General features: G+C 41.7%; 2 protein-coding genes across 2 annotated transcripts in view; one reads left to right on the top strand and one right to left on the bottom strand.

The window, feature by feature from the left end:
• Positions 1-6,447, top strand: part of SNX30 (sorting nexin family member 30) — a 51,223-nt gene extending 44,776 nt beyond the window's left edge. The window contains exon 9 of the mRNA XM_041402291.1: positions 1,585-6,447. Coding sequence (XP_041258225.1) covers positions 1,585-1,644 — 60 coding nt within the window. The 3' untranslated portion in view covers positions 1,645-6,447. The remainder of the gene's footprint in view (positions 1-1,584) is intronic.
• Positions 6,448-7,689: 1,242 nt separating this feature from the next.
• On the bottom strand, positions 7,690-13,657 carry SLC46A2 (solute carrier family 46 member 2). Its single transcript, XM_041402287.1, has 4 exons — positions 12,301-13,657; positions 10,686-10,769; positions 9,245-9,401; positions 7,690-7,797 (listed from the first exon to the last, which is right to left on the bottom strand). The coding sequence occupies exons 1-4, from the start codon at positions 13,358-13,360 to the stop codon at positions 7,740-7,742; spliced, it is 1,359 nt and encodes a 452-aa protein (XP_041258221.1). The 5' UTR covers positions 13,361-13,657; the 3' UTR covers positions 7,690-7,739.
• Positions 13,658-16,070: the final 2,413 nt, after the last annotated feature.

The following is a 16,070-nucleotide window of genomic DNA, read 5'->3' as shown; positions in this document are numbered from 1 at the left end:
CTTGACATTTAACTGCATATGCTTCCAATCTAATTTTCCTTTGTGCTAGAACAGTGCAGCCCAATGCAGTGGTTGATACCATGGATCACAGAATGGTTTGGAAGGGACCTTAGAGGTCATATATGTTTCAACCTCCCGCTAGAGGCAGGGGTGCCTTTCACTAGAGTAGGTGATTCAGAGCCCTGTGCATGAACCAAAAACACTTCCAGAGATAGAGCATGCACAGCTTCTCTGGGCAAGGTGTTCCAGTGTTTTTTTATCCTAAAAGTAAAGAATTTCTTCCTAATTGTCTAATCTAAAGCTGCTCTCTTCCAGTTTGAAGCACTTGTCCCTTGTCCGGTTACCACAAGCCCTTGTACAAAGTCCTTCTCCAGCTGTCTCCTGAGCCCCCTTTAGGTGTATTAAATATTTACGAAATATTAAACACTGCTAGAACTACTAGGTTTATGCATTGCCTAGTAAACTATACTTCATCTTGTCTGTTCATTTGTGTACATCTACTTTACAAACTTCTTCCTGTGCTGTTACTCTCCGTGTAATATTAGTATGCAGTACCTTTTCCCCTTCTAATGATAGTTCATAACTGCTCACACAGAACTTCCTTAACCCTGGTATCTCAGTTCTAAGGTTGCTGTGGAGAGAGATATTAGAGATGTCACTGAACATCCAGTAGTGCCTCTGCAATTGACAGTTAGATCTGTACATTAATTTTGCTTTTAGCAAAGAAGGTTTTTAGGTAATAAAGTGTCCAGTCACTTCAGGGTATACAACTAGAAGTACTCTATTCATCTGCAGTACAATCACCAAGGTTAGAAGAAGGGTGTCTTTCAACAATGACTTGTGGATATAAGAGCTGCTGATGAGTTTGCCCATTTTCAGCATTTAATAATTTGGATTTCACAGTCTGCATTTGCCCAGTTTGACTTCTGGGGTCTGTGTGGTTGAAAGACAGTAACAACACACAGTAACAACACAAGGAGTATATTAAGTGTACGTGTCTGGGAAAATTACTCTAAAGCCTGGAGTGGCTTTCTAATAACCCAGAAGCTACACTTACAGTTTACTATACCAGGCACTACGAGTTCGTCCTGTAGTGGAGTCGAGTCTCAGAGCCATACTGGAATGCACTGTGTCTCAGAATTAACTTCCCTAAATGCATGTTTTCTTTCAAATAAGTTTGCTGGAGGTAATCTGTTATAACTGCCATTCTGTCCAAATCAGCCTTCACCCACAGTCACGCCACAAAGATGTATATTTCTACTCAAAACAGTTCATCTGCCTAGCTGAAAGCTGTGGTATTCTTCAGTTTAGAAAAATCTAGCTTAGTATTTGGAAATCCTGGGTGTTCTGATGATTTTTAATGGCTTGGGCCAGCTGATGACTCTGGAAAACTTGAATTTGTTGAATTTGTTTGGGAGGTGCAGCTATTCTAACACTTCTTTGCTGTTTGACATTCTGTTTTTTTTCTCCCCTTCTGTAGTAATCTATAAAGACCCACATAACTTTTCATCTTGCATGCTGTTGGTCTGGAAGGGTTGGTCAGAAGTTATATAAATTAAATTTTGTAAATCTTTCTTTCTTTAGTGCCTTACGGCGTGGGAGTCAATTATACCACTATTGCAAGACAAGCCAGAGACCAAATAAGAAGTACCTTCATGGACAGTCTAGCACTTCTGTGCTCAGTACCACTAGTCATACTGGAACTGTATGGAGGACTCTTTTTGTTAAGTTAACTGAAATGACAGCTGCACTTAGTTTTTCAGAGTATCTGTTCCAGCCTATTCAAATTTTTTTTTCTTCAATTTTTGTGTTTAAACTGGGGTATGTTTCATCTTTTTGAGTTATCTTGAATGGTTCCTTCTTTATTCTATGGAGTGATTGGGGTTCATGGAGAAAGTGCATGGGGATCTTGATAAAATTTACCTCTCTAGTCTGGAAGGAACTGATGAGTGGAACACTAAAAAGATGAAAATAAAACTCTACTGCAAGGTGCCAAATGACATCTTTATTACCATTCTGTTTTGTTTGCTTAAAAAAAAATTATTTCTATGATACAGTACTCCCTAACCAATCTTTTTTTTTTTTTTTTTGAATGGACAAGGAAAGGCTGGGAAAGAATATTTTCTGTTTTGCTACCACCAGTGTGCTCCCTCTGGATGAAATGGTCTCTGTAGACTTTTCTGTCTGGGAGTCAGGCTATTTCTAGACAGACCATACCAACACCAGCTGCAGACAGCTGGTGTTGGAAGCATGAACTGTGGTTTTTGTGAGTGTGGCATGCTGTTGGTTCATACTGAGTATCTTTGTTTACCTTGGTGATTATGAAGTAATGTCAGTTGGCTGAAGTGTACTTGTGACTGACTTGGGGATCAAAACCAGCCTAGCTGCGGGAATGAGTTGGACTGAGCCTTTCACGGGTTGTGGGAATGGGGGAGGAAGTATGAGTCTTTAATTTTCCAAAGCTAGCTCTGGAAGTTGCGTGGTGGAGATCTCTTACACCCTGCTTTGTATATGAGTTTCACTAGAGCCACTTTAGGCTTGGTCACCTAAGATGCCTGCTGTAGTAAAAGTAGAACTCATTTCTTTCCCCATGCTTTCTTTGCAGCAGCCAAAAGCCAAAAGGTGTCAAATGCTTCCTTTCCACCAAGCATCAGTGTGTGTGAAACTTGCCTTAGATGGGTTGGTGGGGGATAGATGGGTACCCTGTTAGGTGCACAGTGTTCATGTCTCTGCTGAACCACATGGCAAGTCTTTTAGGACCACTTTTGTTACAGATCTCTTTTCTTAGTAGTTTCTGTTGGCCTTCAGAATTGCAGCTGCTTCTGCAAGTCCTTTTTTGTCCTTGCTCTTGCAGTCCAACCTCAAGTAAATGCCTGCTTGGTGTTAATGGCCTTAGGAATACTGATGTGATTTAACCATTCTAGTGAGGGGGGCTGGGACTCATATGAGTGTAATACTGGGATTTAGGGCAATAAATAACTCTGTGCTTACTGCTAAATTGGAGTGATTACTTGTTCTCTGGCAATGTTCTTGCAAAGAATGTGAGCAGTGATAAATTTTGTGCAAGTTCTCTGTTCTCTTGTAACAACCCATCAGGTACTAGTCTGATTTGGAATTTATTTCTTCATTAACACCAACTGAACATGCAGCTCATGGTGCTCTCTGCATGAAAAAGTAAAATATTAGACATTTTAAGAATTTTTTCTTTTTGGCTCAGCCTTCATTGACAACTCTATGGTACTAAACAAACTGTGTTTCTTGTTTTAAGATCAGTTTGTCAATATGCACTTTTTGGTGTAAATGAGAACTCTGGTTTAAGTTACTGTTAGGTTCAGAATCACAGACTCCTCTTGTTCAGAGGAAGTACTTAAGGGGATCATCTTGAAGCAATCTAGAATAAGCACTTGCATACTATCCAACAGTCTGTCCTTCAGGATTACAGTCTTCCCCATTTTCCACAAAGAAAGATCAACATGCTTTTTGAATTAGTTCAAAAAGAACGTGGAAAAAATGGAATTTTGTAGTTGACTCTACAACATCACTGGAACTCGAGCAAAATATATTTTTAACTAATATTTAGTCAGTCTTCCCACCACCTTATTAAAATAAACAGCACAACATGAGTAGAAAGAATGGTGATTTTTTTCCTACAGGTGGTTTCATCTGATGCCTTACAACACTAAGGGACTCCTCCTGCTTTGCTTTATGTCAAACTGAAGCAGGTGTTGCTTCTGGGGAGTTCAGCAATTAGCATCACAGCTGTTCAAGAGAAGCATAATGGACAGTGGAGAGTACCAAGTGAAGTTCAAATCAGCATGTAACTGTTGAGGCTGGAGCTGCTGAAGATCGAGCTGTCTTATGTGATCTGGACCAAAACCTCTTAAGCTCCTACATGGGAGGTAAAACTTGACATTCAAAGGAGAAGTCCTCTGCAAGAATTGCTGCAGTGTAATAAGGGTGTGCATAGGTGGATCTCAGTTCCTACGGACTGTGGTCTGTTCTTAAGAAGAGCTGTTGTAAATCACAAAGTGACTGAGGGAGAGGCTGTGGGTGAGATGTAGGGAGGATCCTGACTGTGATGTTTGGGACAACCATGCCAGTCAGGAAAACTACAATATTTGCAGGAAATTCCTGTAAAATGTGCAGAGTGACATTGTATCACATAACTGCTGTTAGAAGGAGGTTGAGTTCTGAACCTCTTAACATGTTATCCTGTAGTCTCTATAGAATGGAAGTCTGTACTTTCGATGGTCCACACTTCTCTGAGAGAAACAGAAGATGTTGGTAAATGGAAGCAGGAGTAGTGCAGGAGCTTCACCTTTGAATAACTTGTTGAGTGTTAAGTAACTGAAGATGACTCTCTGCACATGCACCAAAATGACACCAAAAGTACTTGGTGCCCTTTTTATGAACCTGTTTAAAATGAGGTTCTTTCAGCAGTCTTAAATCAGCACAGTTTTCCCCATAATCCTTAGCCAGGGCAAGGCCCTCTCAGTGGATGCATAATTCACAGCTGCCCAGTTATTTCTGTATAGTTTCTGTGGTGTTTGTTTCTTCTCTTAAGTGGCACCAGCACAATAAAGGAGGTACTGGGCTCTTGTTTCTATGCTCAGTAATGAACCATGCATTGTTCATGTATGCCTTTATCAGGATCTAAATCTTGCAATAAACATAGATGTTAGAATATCATGGCTTTTTCAGGTATACATTGGAAAATGAAAAAGTAGTATGTGTAGCCCTAAAGACACAAACAGTTTTGGTGCGAGTTACATTAAAGAATGAAGTAGGATTCTTCACTGAAATCTACGTGGATTTTTGCTGCACTAAAACTTGTGCTGAGGATAAAGTAGTGGAATAACTGATAGAAACAGTTATTCCAGTGATACATGTTATAACTGATAGAAACAGGAGTGGCAGAGACAGTTCTGTGGAGGCACTGTGCAGTAGCCGTGAAGCAGTGGCACTGCATGGCCTGTTCATGACACGCTTCTTCAGGTGTCAGTCCTGCAGCTGCAAGGGTACAAAAGAATTCTTTCCCAGATAGCAGGGACTGTTCATTATTTTAACAGGAGCCATGCTTTTGTTAAAACTTGCACTATTTAACTGGATGTCGTTACAATTATTGTTGCAGACTGTTGAAAATCCTTGTCCTGGTTACCACTGGACAAAATTGTATAGACTAAATTAGCTCATTAGATGTTCTGTCATCTTAAATTCTGAAGGTGGAACATTCTTCCTTGGGTATATTAACTTTTACTACAACAACACATAGGGAAAATCTGGACTTTTTTTAAAGACAGGCAAGTTGCTACTACTCGTTGGATTCTTTTTCCTCTTGTGAAGTAAAACTGGGGATCACAAGAATAAACTTGCCTTCTGGCAGATTGAATGTGGCATTTAAAACTTTTTGGGAGTGCTGTTGAGCCAATTTACAAACTAAAATGGCAGTGCTTATTTCTGTGCTTAGCACTTGAAAGTCTTGCTGAAGTATCTGACTTGTACTTAGTAATGGACTGGACAAGTTTTAAGGTTGCATGCCTAAAACACAGTAAATTTGCAGAAAATAATGAGCTTTCCAAAGAGGTATAAGTAGATCACCCTTAGGTAAATGGTATGCTAAGACAAGGTTAGTCACTGTCCTAGACTGCTTTGAAGGTGTTGGTATTCTGTGCTTTGAAGTGAAGCCATTTCCTTAACCCTGGTGCTGGGATGTGTATCCATACCTTCACATCAAGCTGCAGTGTTGTGGCCAGTGCAGCATTCTCACTGCACAAGGAGACGGGTTGCTGAGGGCCAGTCTTACAATAAGAGCCAAAGGGCTTTTGTCTACAGTTCACAAAAATAAAGAAGCACCGTCCTTGTTCTCACTTTTCTGTGCCTGTATCCCTCTGTCCCTCCCTAAGGTCTGGAGAGTTGTGCCATGCAGAAGACAAGCTGACTGTGAGCTTCACATACTGTGTTGAAGGTGTCAGTGATGGGGACCAAATGGTGCTGGTTCCTTGTCCAGACTCTTCTGCTTTCACTCTATAAACCCACTCACCAGAACTAGAGTCACTGTTCATACCATTAAAATACAAAATGAAAGCTGTGAAAATACTTGTCTCTGTGTGAATTAGCTAGTAAACAATGTAAAAATGGGAAGGAGGCTTTTGTTTCCTGTACTTGGTCAAATCTGGCAACTATGCTCTTGTTCAGACTCACAGGCTAGGAAATATTGTCTTGCCTTCTGGTGCTGGCATGTTTCTATACCCTTTCATATGTCTCTTTAAATATACTTTATGCATTGTTTACTATGGAGCTAGTATTGATGGAGAAAAATGCTTTGAGGTAAAACTGTTTGTAATTCTCTATTACTGTGTACATTTTTTTTTTTAAATGGACCATTTGTTTACCTCAATTAATTTAATGGAATGGATCAATAAATGTATTAAAAAATTACTCCTTAGAATAAAGTTTCACTTTTTTGCAGTCTTCACTGGTGAAATTATGCATGTGCTTATTTTGCTAAGCAGCTCACTATCTTACTGCAGAAATATTCTTCCCCTAAAATCTTCTTCCACAGTTGATCTAAATAGAAATCATCTGACCTGTTTTTTCATTACTTCTGGTACTGAAAGTGAAGGAGCTGAGGAAAGATTGGAGGAGGGGGGAGGATGGGGGGGGACAGGGTGACAGCAACTTCCTCAGAGGAAGGGATTGTGTAATGATGAACCAATTTCTGCTTGCTATGCCCCTGGCTCGAACTGAAGCTGCCTGATTTGCCTCCAGATTATTTCAGTTATTTAAGGACTTTTAACTTCCTTTACTTAGTCCAGGACCTTGGAAGCCGCTTAATCCTTCTTAGTTCGATTAGCATGTAAGCAGACACATCCTCGTGAGACATGCCACACTTTTGACTCATGTTTGGATTTATGTGACATCGTCTCATGCTAGGTGTGAGATTCCTTTCCAGATAACAGCTGAGGTATCACAGTGACTATTACATGGTATCAGTGTCCTTACGCCTCGATAAATCCTGTAGGAGCTGTGTGCTGCACTTACCTGTTCTTAACCTGTGACAGGCGTAGAGCATTGTGGTGGTGTGAGGTGAAACACCATCATTAGGTCTTGGGTCTTAGTCCTCCCATGAGCACTGTCCAGGGACAGTGTGACATTCTCCCAGAAATCAGGGACATAAACATCTGTTCAGGGGTGTTTTATTGTAGGGATTACTAAAATTCCGTTAATGTGACATATTTTTATGGTGTTATTGCTCTATTTAATAATTAATTGCCTGGGCTGATAACATGTGCAGGAGGTGGAGAGCCGGTGTGTCCTGCTGATGGCCCTGTGCACATGGCATGTGGCTTGCAGCCCTGTTTCATCAGCCAAAGTCACAGCACTGCCCTCAGATTTCTGAATGAACAAACAAGAAGAAACTGATCCTCTGCTTTCCGTTTTCACTCTGAACGATGTGTCTGGAAATGCCATTTTCATTTCTAGCATGTATTGTTGTACTTCTTTGGTATTGCTGACCAGCGTAGCAAAGAGCAGAATGCTCTGAAGACTGCTGGTGTGCAATAGCTAATACACAGACTCTGCAGGATGGGGTGCATGCTGCAGAAATAACAAGGCAAACATCTCTTCCTGGATGAGGTTAGTGGCTGAGAGGTTGTGGCATGCTGTGAAGTGGAAATATAAATGCTATGTATCCTGTTGTGTTGGTAGGGGCTAATGATAACAACCAGAAGATGCCTCTGTTACTCAGTCAGAATCTCAAGGGAGCCAGTGGTTGACCGTTGTTTGATGGCCACGAAGCTACAAAGAGCAATAAAAAATGCAGATGATAAGAATTAGTAAACTACCTTCTCAAACCGCAGTTTGCTCTTTCACATCTATGTCTTAAACTTTGCCAGGGTATCTGGAGCTGGCTGCATGCTAATGGCATTCCTCTAAGTGGTTTGCCAGCCTCTCTTTTGTGCGTTCAAAGACATTGGCACCATCTGTCATCCTTCACTTTAATAACCCATGTTTGTACTGATAATGGTACTTCTATTTGGAACCTGTATTAAAAAGCATTTGAATAGCTAGTAGTAACCCCTGTTAGAGAGAGGGTTGCAAATGAGAAACAAGTCTTTCGTGTCTGGAAGATCTGAGGAGGAAAGCAGAGCCAGGGGAATGATGAGTAGGAAGTAGCCTTCCCCACACTAGTAGTCCTGAAGACACTGATTGTCAAATGCATTCACAAGCCCAGAAAGACTTTGGTGCTCTGGATAAAACTGAGGTGGTGGTGGAAGAGTTTTCCTTACAGGCTCTGCTTCCTGTCTAGGTGGTGCAGCTGAAGTCAGTATACATGGTGCTTTTAGACTTTGTACTGCTATATTTTGTTTAAACTGCAGCAGAGCTAGGCAATAATTTTGCCTGGAATCAGGCATTAGGCTATTCAGTACGTGCCTTATGTATCTTCATCTGAATGAAGATGTTGTTACGTGGATTAAATACTGACATTATCACAGTTCACTTTCATACAGAAAGAATCTTGCTGTTTCTAGTAACACAACAGGCTGGAGAGTGTTGGGGAGGCGCTAATGGACAAAGTGAGATTTGGAGGGAGATCCTTCAAAAATTCTGTAAAAGTAGATGGAGGGGTTGTTTCAGCTTTGTCTCTTCAAATTAAGCTGGTTTTGTTCTTAGAGTTGTTCCTGAAATTGTACCTCTCACTCACTCCATGGTGGTACAGCTGAGCAAATTCAATGGACCAGAAAAGTAACCTTTTCCTTCACTGTGGTAATGATTTCTCTTTGAAACATTTGAGGAAGACTCACATTATTCTTTTCTGTCTCAATGGGTAAGTAACATATAATGGAATTTAAAAAAAACATTTTACTTTATGTCAGGTTATTCCTTCATTCTACTTATTACTATTTTCACAGTACCAAACACATTTATGTGAATGCTTTGTCTCCTGGGATTATTAGCTGTTAAATTGCCAAATACTCTTCCTACAGCAATTCATGTTACATTAAACAAAAATAAGATTTAAAAAAGAACTGGCTAGACATTGCAAGTTTCATTCTTTGAATCTCTTTGATATTTGTCAACTCATTTCTGCAAGGTTTTTTCCTTTTTTTTGTCTTAATTCACTTGGTGGGGGTTTTCTTTTTAAAAGTCTTTCCTACCTGTATTATAAACTTTAGACCTAGAATCAGGAAGTACAGAGAAAATACAACTTGTCTTTTTGAACAAAATCTTTCCCATTTCTTACCTTAAAGGGAGGAGACTCAGGCAGCCAACTAGAAAAGACAAAATGAAGCAGAAGCCGCTGTACCAGTCCAGTGTGTTTTGATAGATCTTGTTGTAGACTGTAGATGTCACTACTCCCGTGGTGACTAAAGACAGCTGCAGCAGGACAAACACCTTACCTGTAAGACAAGAACATAGTTTGTGGCTGGAGATTAACAAACCAGCTGTGGTACCTCCCTTACAAATCCAGGATCACAACTGTGTAGTCATTGCTCCACTAACACCAGATGGCATGAGCTTGTATCTGCTTCTGTTCTAGACAACAATTAAATAATTTTTCCTTCTTTTAGGTGTTGGACAAAGATTCAACTGGGAAATCATCTGACTGAACAGTCTACATATAAAGGTAGCTGCTTGTAAGAGCAGCAATAGACTGGTCAATAAGTGCTCCTTTTCCTAGAGGTAGAAAAATAGCCTAGAGCTAACATCTAGATGAAACTGCAACCAGAAGGTAAGTGCTGGTGTGCTGCAGGGTCCTACTTGAGGTCTGGACTGATGCTGTCATCATGTGCAGCCCATATGGCTCCAGGTGGAGGTTAAAAACTTTTGATTTATAGTGATCAATTTGGGATGGGAGCTGTGCTGTTTGTGGCAGGTAGATGATTTTGCTACGGTGGATGTTGAGGGAGCACAAGCAGTAGGAATGAACTGGTGACAGCAGTGTCATGTTCATATGGCAGAAAGGAAAAGGATGTGAAGGATGCAGAGGAAACATGTTGTGGGCCCGTGGTGCTGTTTGAATGAATGGCCAGTCCTGTATTGTGTGTCTAAACCTAGCTCATTGGGGTAAAAATGGTAGGCCTCAATATGCTGCTGTAAAATACATTTTACTAATTTTTAATATTTATTTTAATGGAAAAGAATTCCAGCCGCTGTTCCAAGAAGTGTCAATTTTTATGCAAAAGTTATTCTTTGTACTTAAATCAGTTGCAACAGGAACAAACTGCCAAACACCTGAAGAAATGTTTAGAGAGCATAACTGAAAAATAGATGAAAATAATCCATCCTTCCCAAAACTGGAAGTAAAAAAAGCCAGATATAAATGTTGTGAATAAAACAGTGCTTCAGCTCTGCTTTTCTTGGTTCTCCCTGCAGTTCTGTGTTTTTGAGCAGCACCTCAGCTATTTCCCCCACCTTTGAACTATGCACTGATTGTAATCTTTTGAAGTATGTGCTAAAAATTCTGTCAATAAATGATGATGCAACCAAAGACAAGAAGACTGGATTTGAGAATCTTGTCCAGCAAGTTTCTCTGCTTCTCCCTTCCTGTTTGTGGTATCACTCGTTCTGGTATTATTACACAAAGCACAGATTGCGGCAATAACTTACCTTTCTCTTAGTACTCTAGGCAGAATAAAGTGATTTCAGGGGGATTTGGTTGGTAAGGTAACTGAAATACTCACCATAGGATGATCCTTCAACATGCTTGGACAACATAGACCTGATGGTTGGTAAGGGGATGAGGGCAAAGAGCATCACTGTCCGTGCTGTAATGCAATGAATTTTGAGTTATCACCAGTACCTGCTCTTTGTGACCCGGCACAACCACTGCTTTTGGAGATTACATGCCTCTGGCCTGGACAGGCACCGTGCTTCACCTTTTCTCTGCTAAAAAGAGCCACCTATTTTCCCATTATCAGAGGTCCTTTGCCCAAACTAGACACGGTTTCTTGTTCTCAGCCAGACATCCCAGCGTAGATGGGATCCTCACTCTCCTTTGAGATGGTGAGGATGATGATTCAAGTTTTAACATGCAGAGAGTCCTCTGTGCTAGACAGCCTTGACAGGAACAGTACTTTTATAACTCTACATCTGTCTTGTATCTTGGTGCTTCTGGCTTGCAGTATTCTAGCCAGTCTCTACCGTGAAAATTTACAGGGAGCTGGAATTACCTTCCTGTCAGCAGAACCAGCCTCAGTGAAGACTTGGTCCATGTCTAGTGTACCAAGGTGTTTCTGCAATGCAGGGAATAAGCTTCCAACAGACTGCATAGCAGCATGTCTTCAGGATGAAAATGAACTGAATTATTAAGCAAGATTTATATTTTTACTTAATTTTTTGATCTTTTTTCCCCAGCTTGATTGGCTAAACAAATATAATCTCAAAATTTTCACTTAGTGTTTGGTTTAGTACAAAAATACAATATCCTATCATCTTTCCCTTAGAACAATTTTGCTTAATTTTCAATTCCCCATTTCCTGTAGGGAAAGACAGAAAAAGCACTTCAGGACATTTATCTCCAGTGTCTTTCTCACTTTGAGAAATGAAACCTTAAAGCCATATAGATGATACTCTGTGAGATAGTTCTGGCACAATGAATGCAGTTCTTGGATTTTGTTTTTCATCATAGATTAGCTCCCAGAAGTAAACTTGCCTTTCCTTTATCATGGGATGCTGCCCCATCTATTTTTACCTGTCCCTTAGTAATTTATGAAACAGTGTGAGATTTGTAAACTACATTATTGTGATCCTTTACAGTGCCAGTGTTTCATTAAGTTTCCCATCAGCTGTAAGTGCCTTCATATGACAAAAATAAATCACATCTTAAGACGTTCATATAATAGGAAGCCTTTGCCATTTTGCTTCTGTTGTAGCCTTAAGCCTTGCCTCAGAGGAAGCAAGTGCTTCCTATTGCTGCAGTGATGCAGTCCCACTAGTGCAGGGAGTCAGCAGCAATTCCCAGTCACCCAGAGTGTGAACACTGCTCTGACTGATCTGTGAACACAGATCTGGTCTGTGACCAACTGATGAATTACAAGTCAATGAGCCTTAAACTAGTCCTTGGCAGAGGTGTATACCTCCTCAGGATATTGTAGAGTGCTGAGTCTTAAAAGTACTAAGGGAGATGTGGAGAAAGAGGAATAAAAAGAATGCCTTCTTGCAAATTGCTCCTGTGATGATCTGCCTAACTCCCTGCTTGCAAAATGGGCGTGAAGCAAAGCAAAAAGCCCTTCCAGTGATGTTGAAACACCCTTTTCTTGGTGTGTATTTGCTCATGTGAGTGGCTGTTCAACTCACCAATGTAGAACAGGAACGTCCACTGCACGAAGGCCATGATGAGGATGCCAGCGTTGAACGATGCTACTCCGATCATGATCGTGGTAATATCCCTCAGGTATCTGGAGAACACAAGTACCCCTAGGAAACTGGTAATGAAGATCACGTACCCAGCAGCATTGCCATGGCCAATCTCTACAGCATTCCAACTTAAAGGTTCCCTGAGCAAGAACAGTGGAAGAACATTCATTGCACCAACCACAGCCAGGTCATAGAGGATTGCTGCCACAAACAGCAGGATGATGATGAGCTTCGAGGGTGACACTGGAGTGAAGATGCTGCTCTCTGAAGGTTGGGAGCTCCCTGCTACCGCTGCTTCTGGTAGCTGACCACCCATATCCTCTGCACTCTTGGCTTTGGCTGGGCAGGAAGCTGCTGGCTTGGGGACTGTGAGGACAAAAATGCTGTAAAGGAGACAAAAGGCATAGCAAGCAATGCTGCAGCACACCAGCACGGTGCCTTCTTGATAGCGGTCACTGAAGCCAACGAAGAGGTAGCCAGATGCCATGCTTCCCAGAAAGCCAGCGAGGCCATACACCAGTTCAATAATGATGAGCCGCAGAGACCTCTTGCTTTCAGAGGACCCCAGAGATCCCAGAGCCATGATGCCTGCCCAAAGTGTGGTGAAGCCTCCTGTCAGCCCATTGAAGGCAGCAGCCCCGTACATCACCTCCACTGGCCAGCCCAGCAGAATCAGGAGAAGCAGGAGAGTTTTGGAGCCCAAATAACCAAGAAGAGGGAAGCAGATGGGGATCTTGCGGTGTATCTGGTCCCCCAGCTTGGACAAGCCATAGGCTGACACCAGCGGGCTCAGGCCCAGAACTAGGTTGTAGATGATATAAAAATTAGATACAGCCTTCTGCTGGGCATCTTCCAGGGCATGGGAGGGAGCAGTGCTGTTGGTCTGGTTGTAGTAGTTCTTCACTACCAGCAGCAGTGCTGTGTCATAGAAGGCACTGGCCACTTGGGAACCCGCGACCACTGGCTCAATCCACGTCCTCATTGCCATTATTCCCACCATGCTGCCAGCCGTCACCTCTTCGTGGAGAGAGCTGCATTCAGCAGCATTTGAGGAATCAGCACATGAGGAAACAGCTCCTTAGAAGCTCTGCTCTGGAGGCATCTTTGGAAACAAGCAGTGAAAGGTCTGCCGGGCTGCAGAGGACTGGAGAGTTGTGCAAGAGATGATCTGGCTGGCAGGATACTCGCAGCTCACCCTGCTATGTGTACACACACCTGCACATCCCTGCGCTGCTCTGAGCTCTGCCTCGCACATGGGAGGCTTTTGTACAGCCAGAGAACGCCCTGCGCTTGTCAACTGCTGCTGCTCTTCTTCCTGGTGTAGTTTCAACACAGGTCAGATGACCTGGGGAATTTCTCTCTTACAGAGTAGGAAGTGAAAATGCCCTGATCAAGTAATTGCTGTAATTTGGGGTGGTGGTTTGTTTTTTGTTTGCTGGCTTTTTGGGTGTTTTTTTTCTTGTTTTGGTATCCTTCATGTGTCAGAGAACTCTCAGAGGGGTTGTGGGGGCAGGGAATGGCTATTTATCAGGTGCCTTTTTATCAGGTAATTTGTGAATTCCCCTTTACTGCCAGCTCATTTTTCTTTTTTCTACACAAGTAAGTCATTGTCTCTTTTACCTGCTTCTATCTTCCCTGTTGCTGCAGCATGTCCCTTATGTCATTGTTGTTTCAATAATGCATTCAGGAAATTACACCAAAAAGAAAGTAAAAGGCAAAAGATCTATTTCTGGTAACCTGAATCCTGTGGCTGCCACTCTGCTTGCTGCATCCTTTGGCAAATGTGGAAATTTGCAAGAGGTGGCAATCTATCCAGAGGCACCAATGACCACTGTGTCCCAGTAATCAGCCAGCTCACCTACAGGCTGAGGTGGGTGAGAATCCACCTCTGGAGAAGAGTTTTCCAGCCCTGGCTCCTCAGGGAGATGGCTGTGCATCTCTGCAGGTGCTTATTTCCACAGACTCTCAAGCCTTGCAGCTTGAAGTCAGTTTCCAATTTTGCTGCTGCCTGAGGGGCAGGTAGAGGCACCCACTCGAGCAGGGCCCCGTGGGCACAGCAGTGCTGCTAGCCAGAGGCACAAGAAGCTCTTGGACCAGGATATGGTGCAAGCAGGCTGCCAGCTCCAAGGACAATGCTCGCAGTCCCAGCTGTAGGAAGTACTTGAAAGATATTTGGCAGTCTCAAAAATGCTAACTTAAATGATAATGATCTCATTCTGTACTGGTTTAATGAATCATAACAGGCAGAATAACAATCTGTTCTAGGAAGAGTTGCGGTCATTACTTTAAAAATAAATTACTGATGAATTTGAAAAAACAATATTAAAGCCTCCATCTGTTAGACTCTTTGTTGACTCAGGTGACATTTACTCAATGCCACGGCTCAAGAATTTCTTTTTTTCACTCTGTTTGCTTGTGCAATAATTTTTGGCTTATAGTTCAAATACAGAAAGAAAGACACAAGATCTAACAGGGAAAGGAGTGGGGAACTGTTCGCTAGAATGATTTGCTCTAGAAAATTCTACCTTCATCACAGAATTTGTTGTTAGTCGAAAAGATTCTTAGCCAGCTCTAAATTAGGTGTGTTGTTCCAACAGTTGCAACTGTTTTTCTTTTACTAAGATTAGCTGCAAAAAGTGTCTAGTTTCTTCAGCTTTTATTGAAAAGTGGGACAGGTTTTCTTCAGCAAACCCTGAAATATTTCCAGAATATTTCTGGAAATTCTGGAATATTCTGGAATATTCTGGAATATTCTGAATATTCTGAACCTTACTGAAAACCCCAAAGCATCAGCCTGTGACCAGTTCAAGCAACAAATGCAGCCAAAGGAATTGCCACATTTTACTTCACCCAGGGAACCTTGTGTCTCCCAGCAGAATTACAGGGAGAGATAAATTATTTGTCCTGTTGAAGCTTCAAGTTTGGGACATGAGGTCTGGTGCAAAGCAATCAAATTGGAGTGCAGAGGTATGTAACAGTGACTGTGCTTAAAACACTGCAGATCTGCTCAAGTCCCGCGTGAGGGATGTGTTTCCTCCACACTTGGTTGCATATACAGACTGCTTGGCTTATTCAGCCAGTTCTGTGCGGGCCTAGATAGCTAATGAACTGTGTTAAATGTAACTAGTGATCTCATGAATTACATCTATATCTCCGGGATATTCTGTGTGTTCACTCACATTAAATGTACTTTTTAGAACTAGTTCTCATGGAAGGATATATTTCCATGTCAGTAATTGCAAAACAGTCAGTGCTAAAGTAGGAGTTTAGCTCAGGCTCCAAAATATTTACTACTGCAAGACAATTTTCACAAATACCATATTCATTTGATGCCAAAACGTCTTCAAAATTATTATTATCTAGTAATTTTTCAGAACTCCCTGTTCTTATATTACTAATATTTATAGGGACATGTCCATCTGCTTTAAAATATGTTCAGGCAGCATAAGTATGGTGGAGCCTTAAGAGAGTGGCCCTTGACATTTAAGAAAAATGTACACACAGAATCAGAGTCTATCTTAACAACACAAATACAAACGGTGTAGCCTGCTGGAGAAGGACCACACTGTTTTAGGGCATTTTTCTCTAGAGCGGTCTTGTCTCGAGGCCCACTAGAGGCAGAGTCAGCACATGTTTCACCAGCTCTTCAAAGTTTGTCAATCTGGCCAAACCAGAGCCATTTTATGCTTCTCTGTGGCGATGTTTTACAT

The sequence above is a fragment of the Onychostruthus taczanowskii genome, unplaced genomic scaffold, assembly GCF_017590055.1.
Source record: "Onychostruthus taczanowskii isolate IOZ18803 unplaced genomic scaffold, ASM1759005v1 scaffold196, whole genome shotgun sequence".
NCBI classification, from domain to species: domain Eukaryota; kingdom Metazoa; phylum Chordata; class Aves; order Passeriformes; family Passeridae; genus Onychostruthus; species Onychostruthus taczanowskii.
The sequence above is the reverse complement of the archived record's forward strand: the minus strand, read 5'-3'. Positions and strand labels throughout refer to the sequence as shown.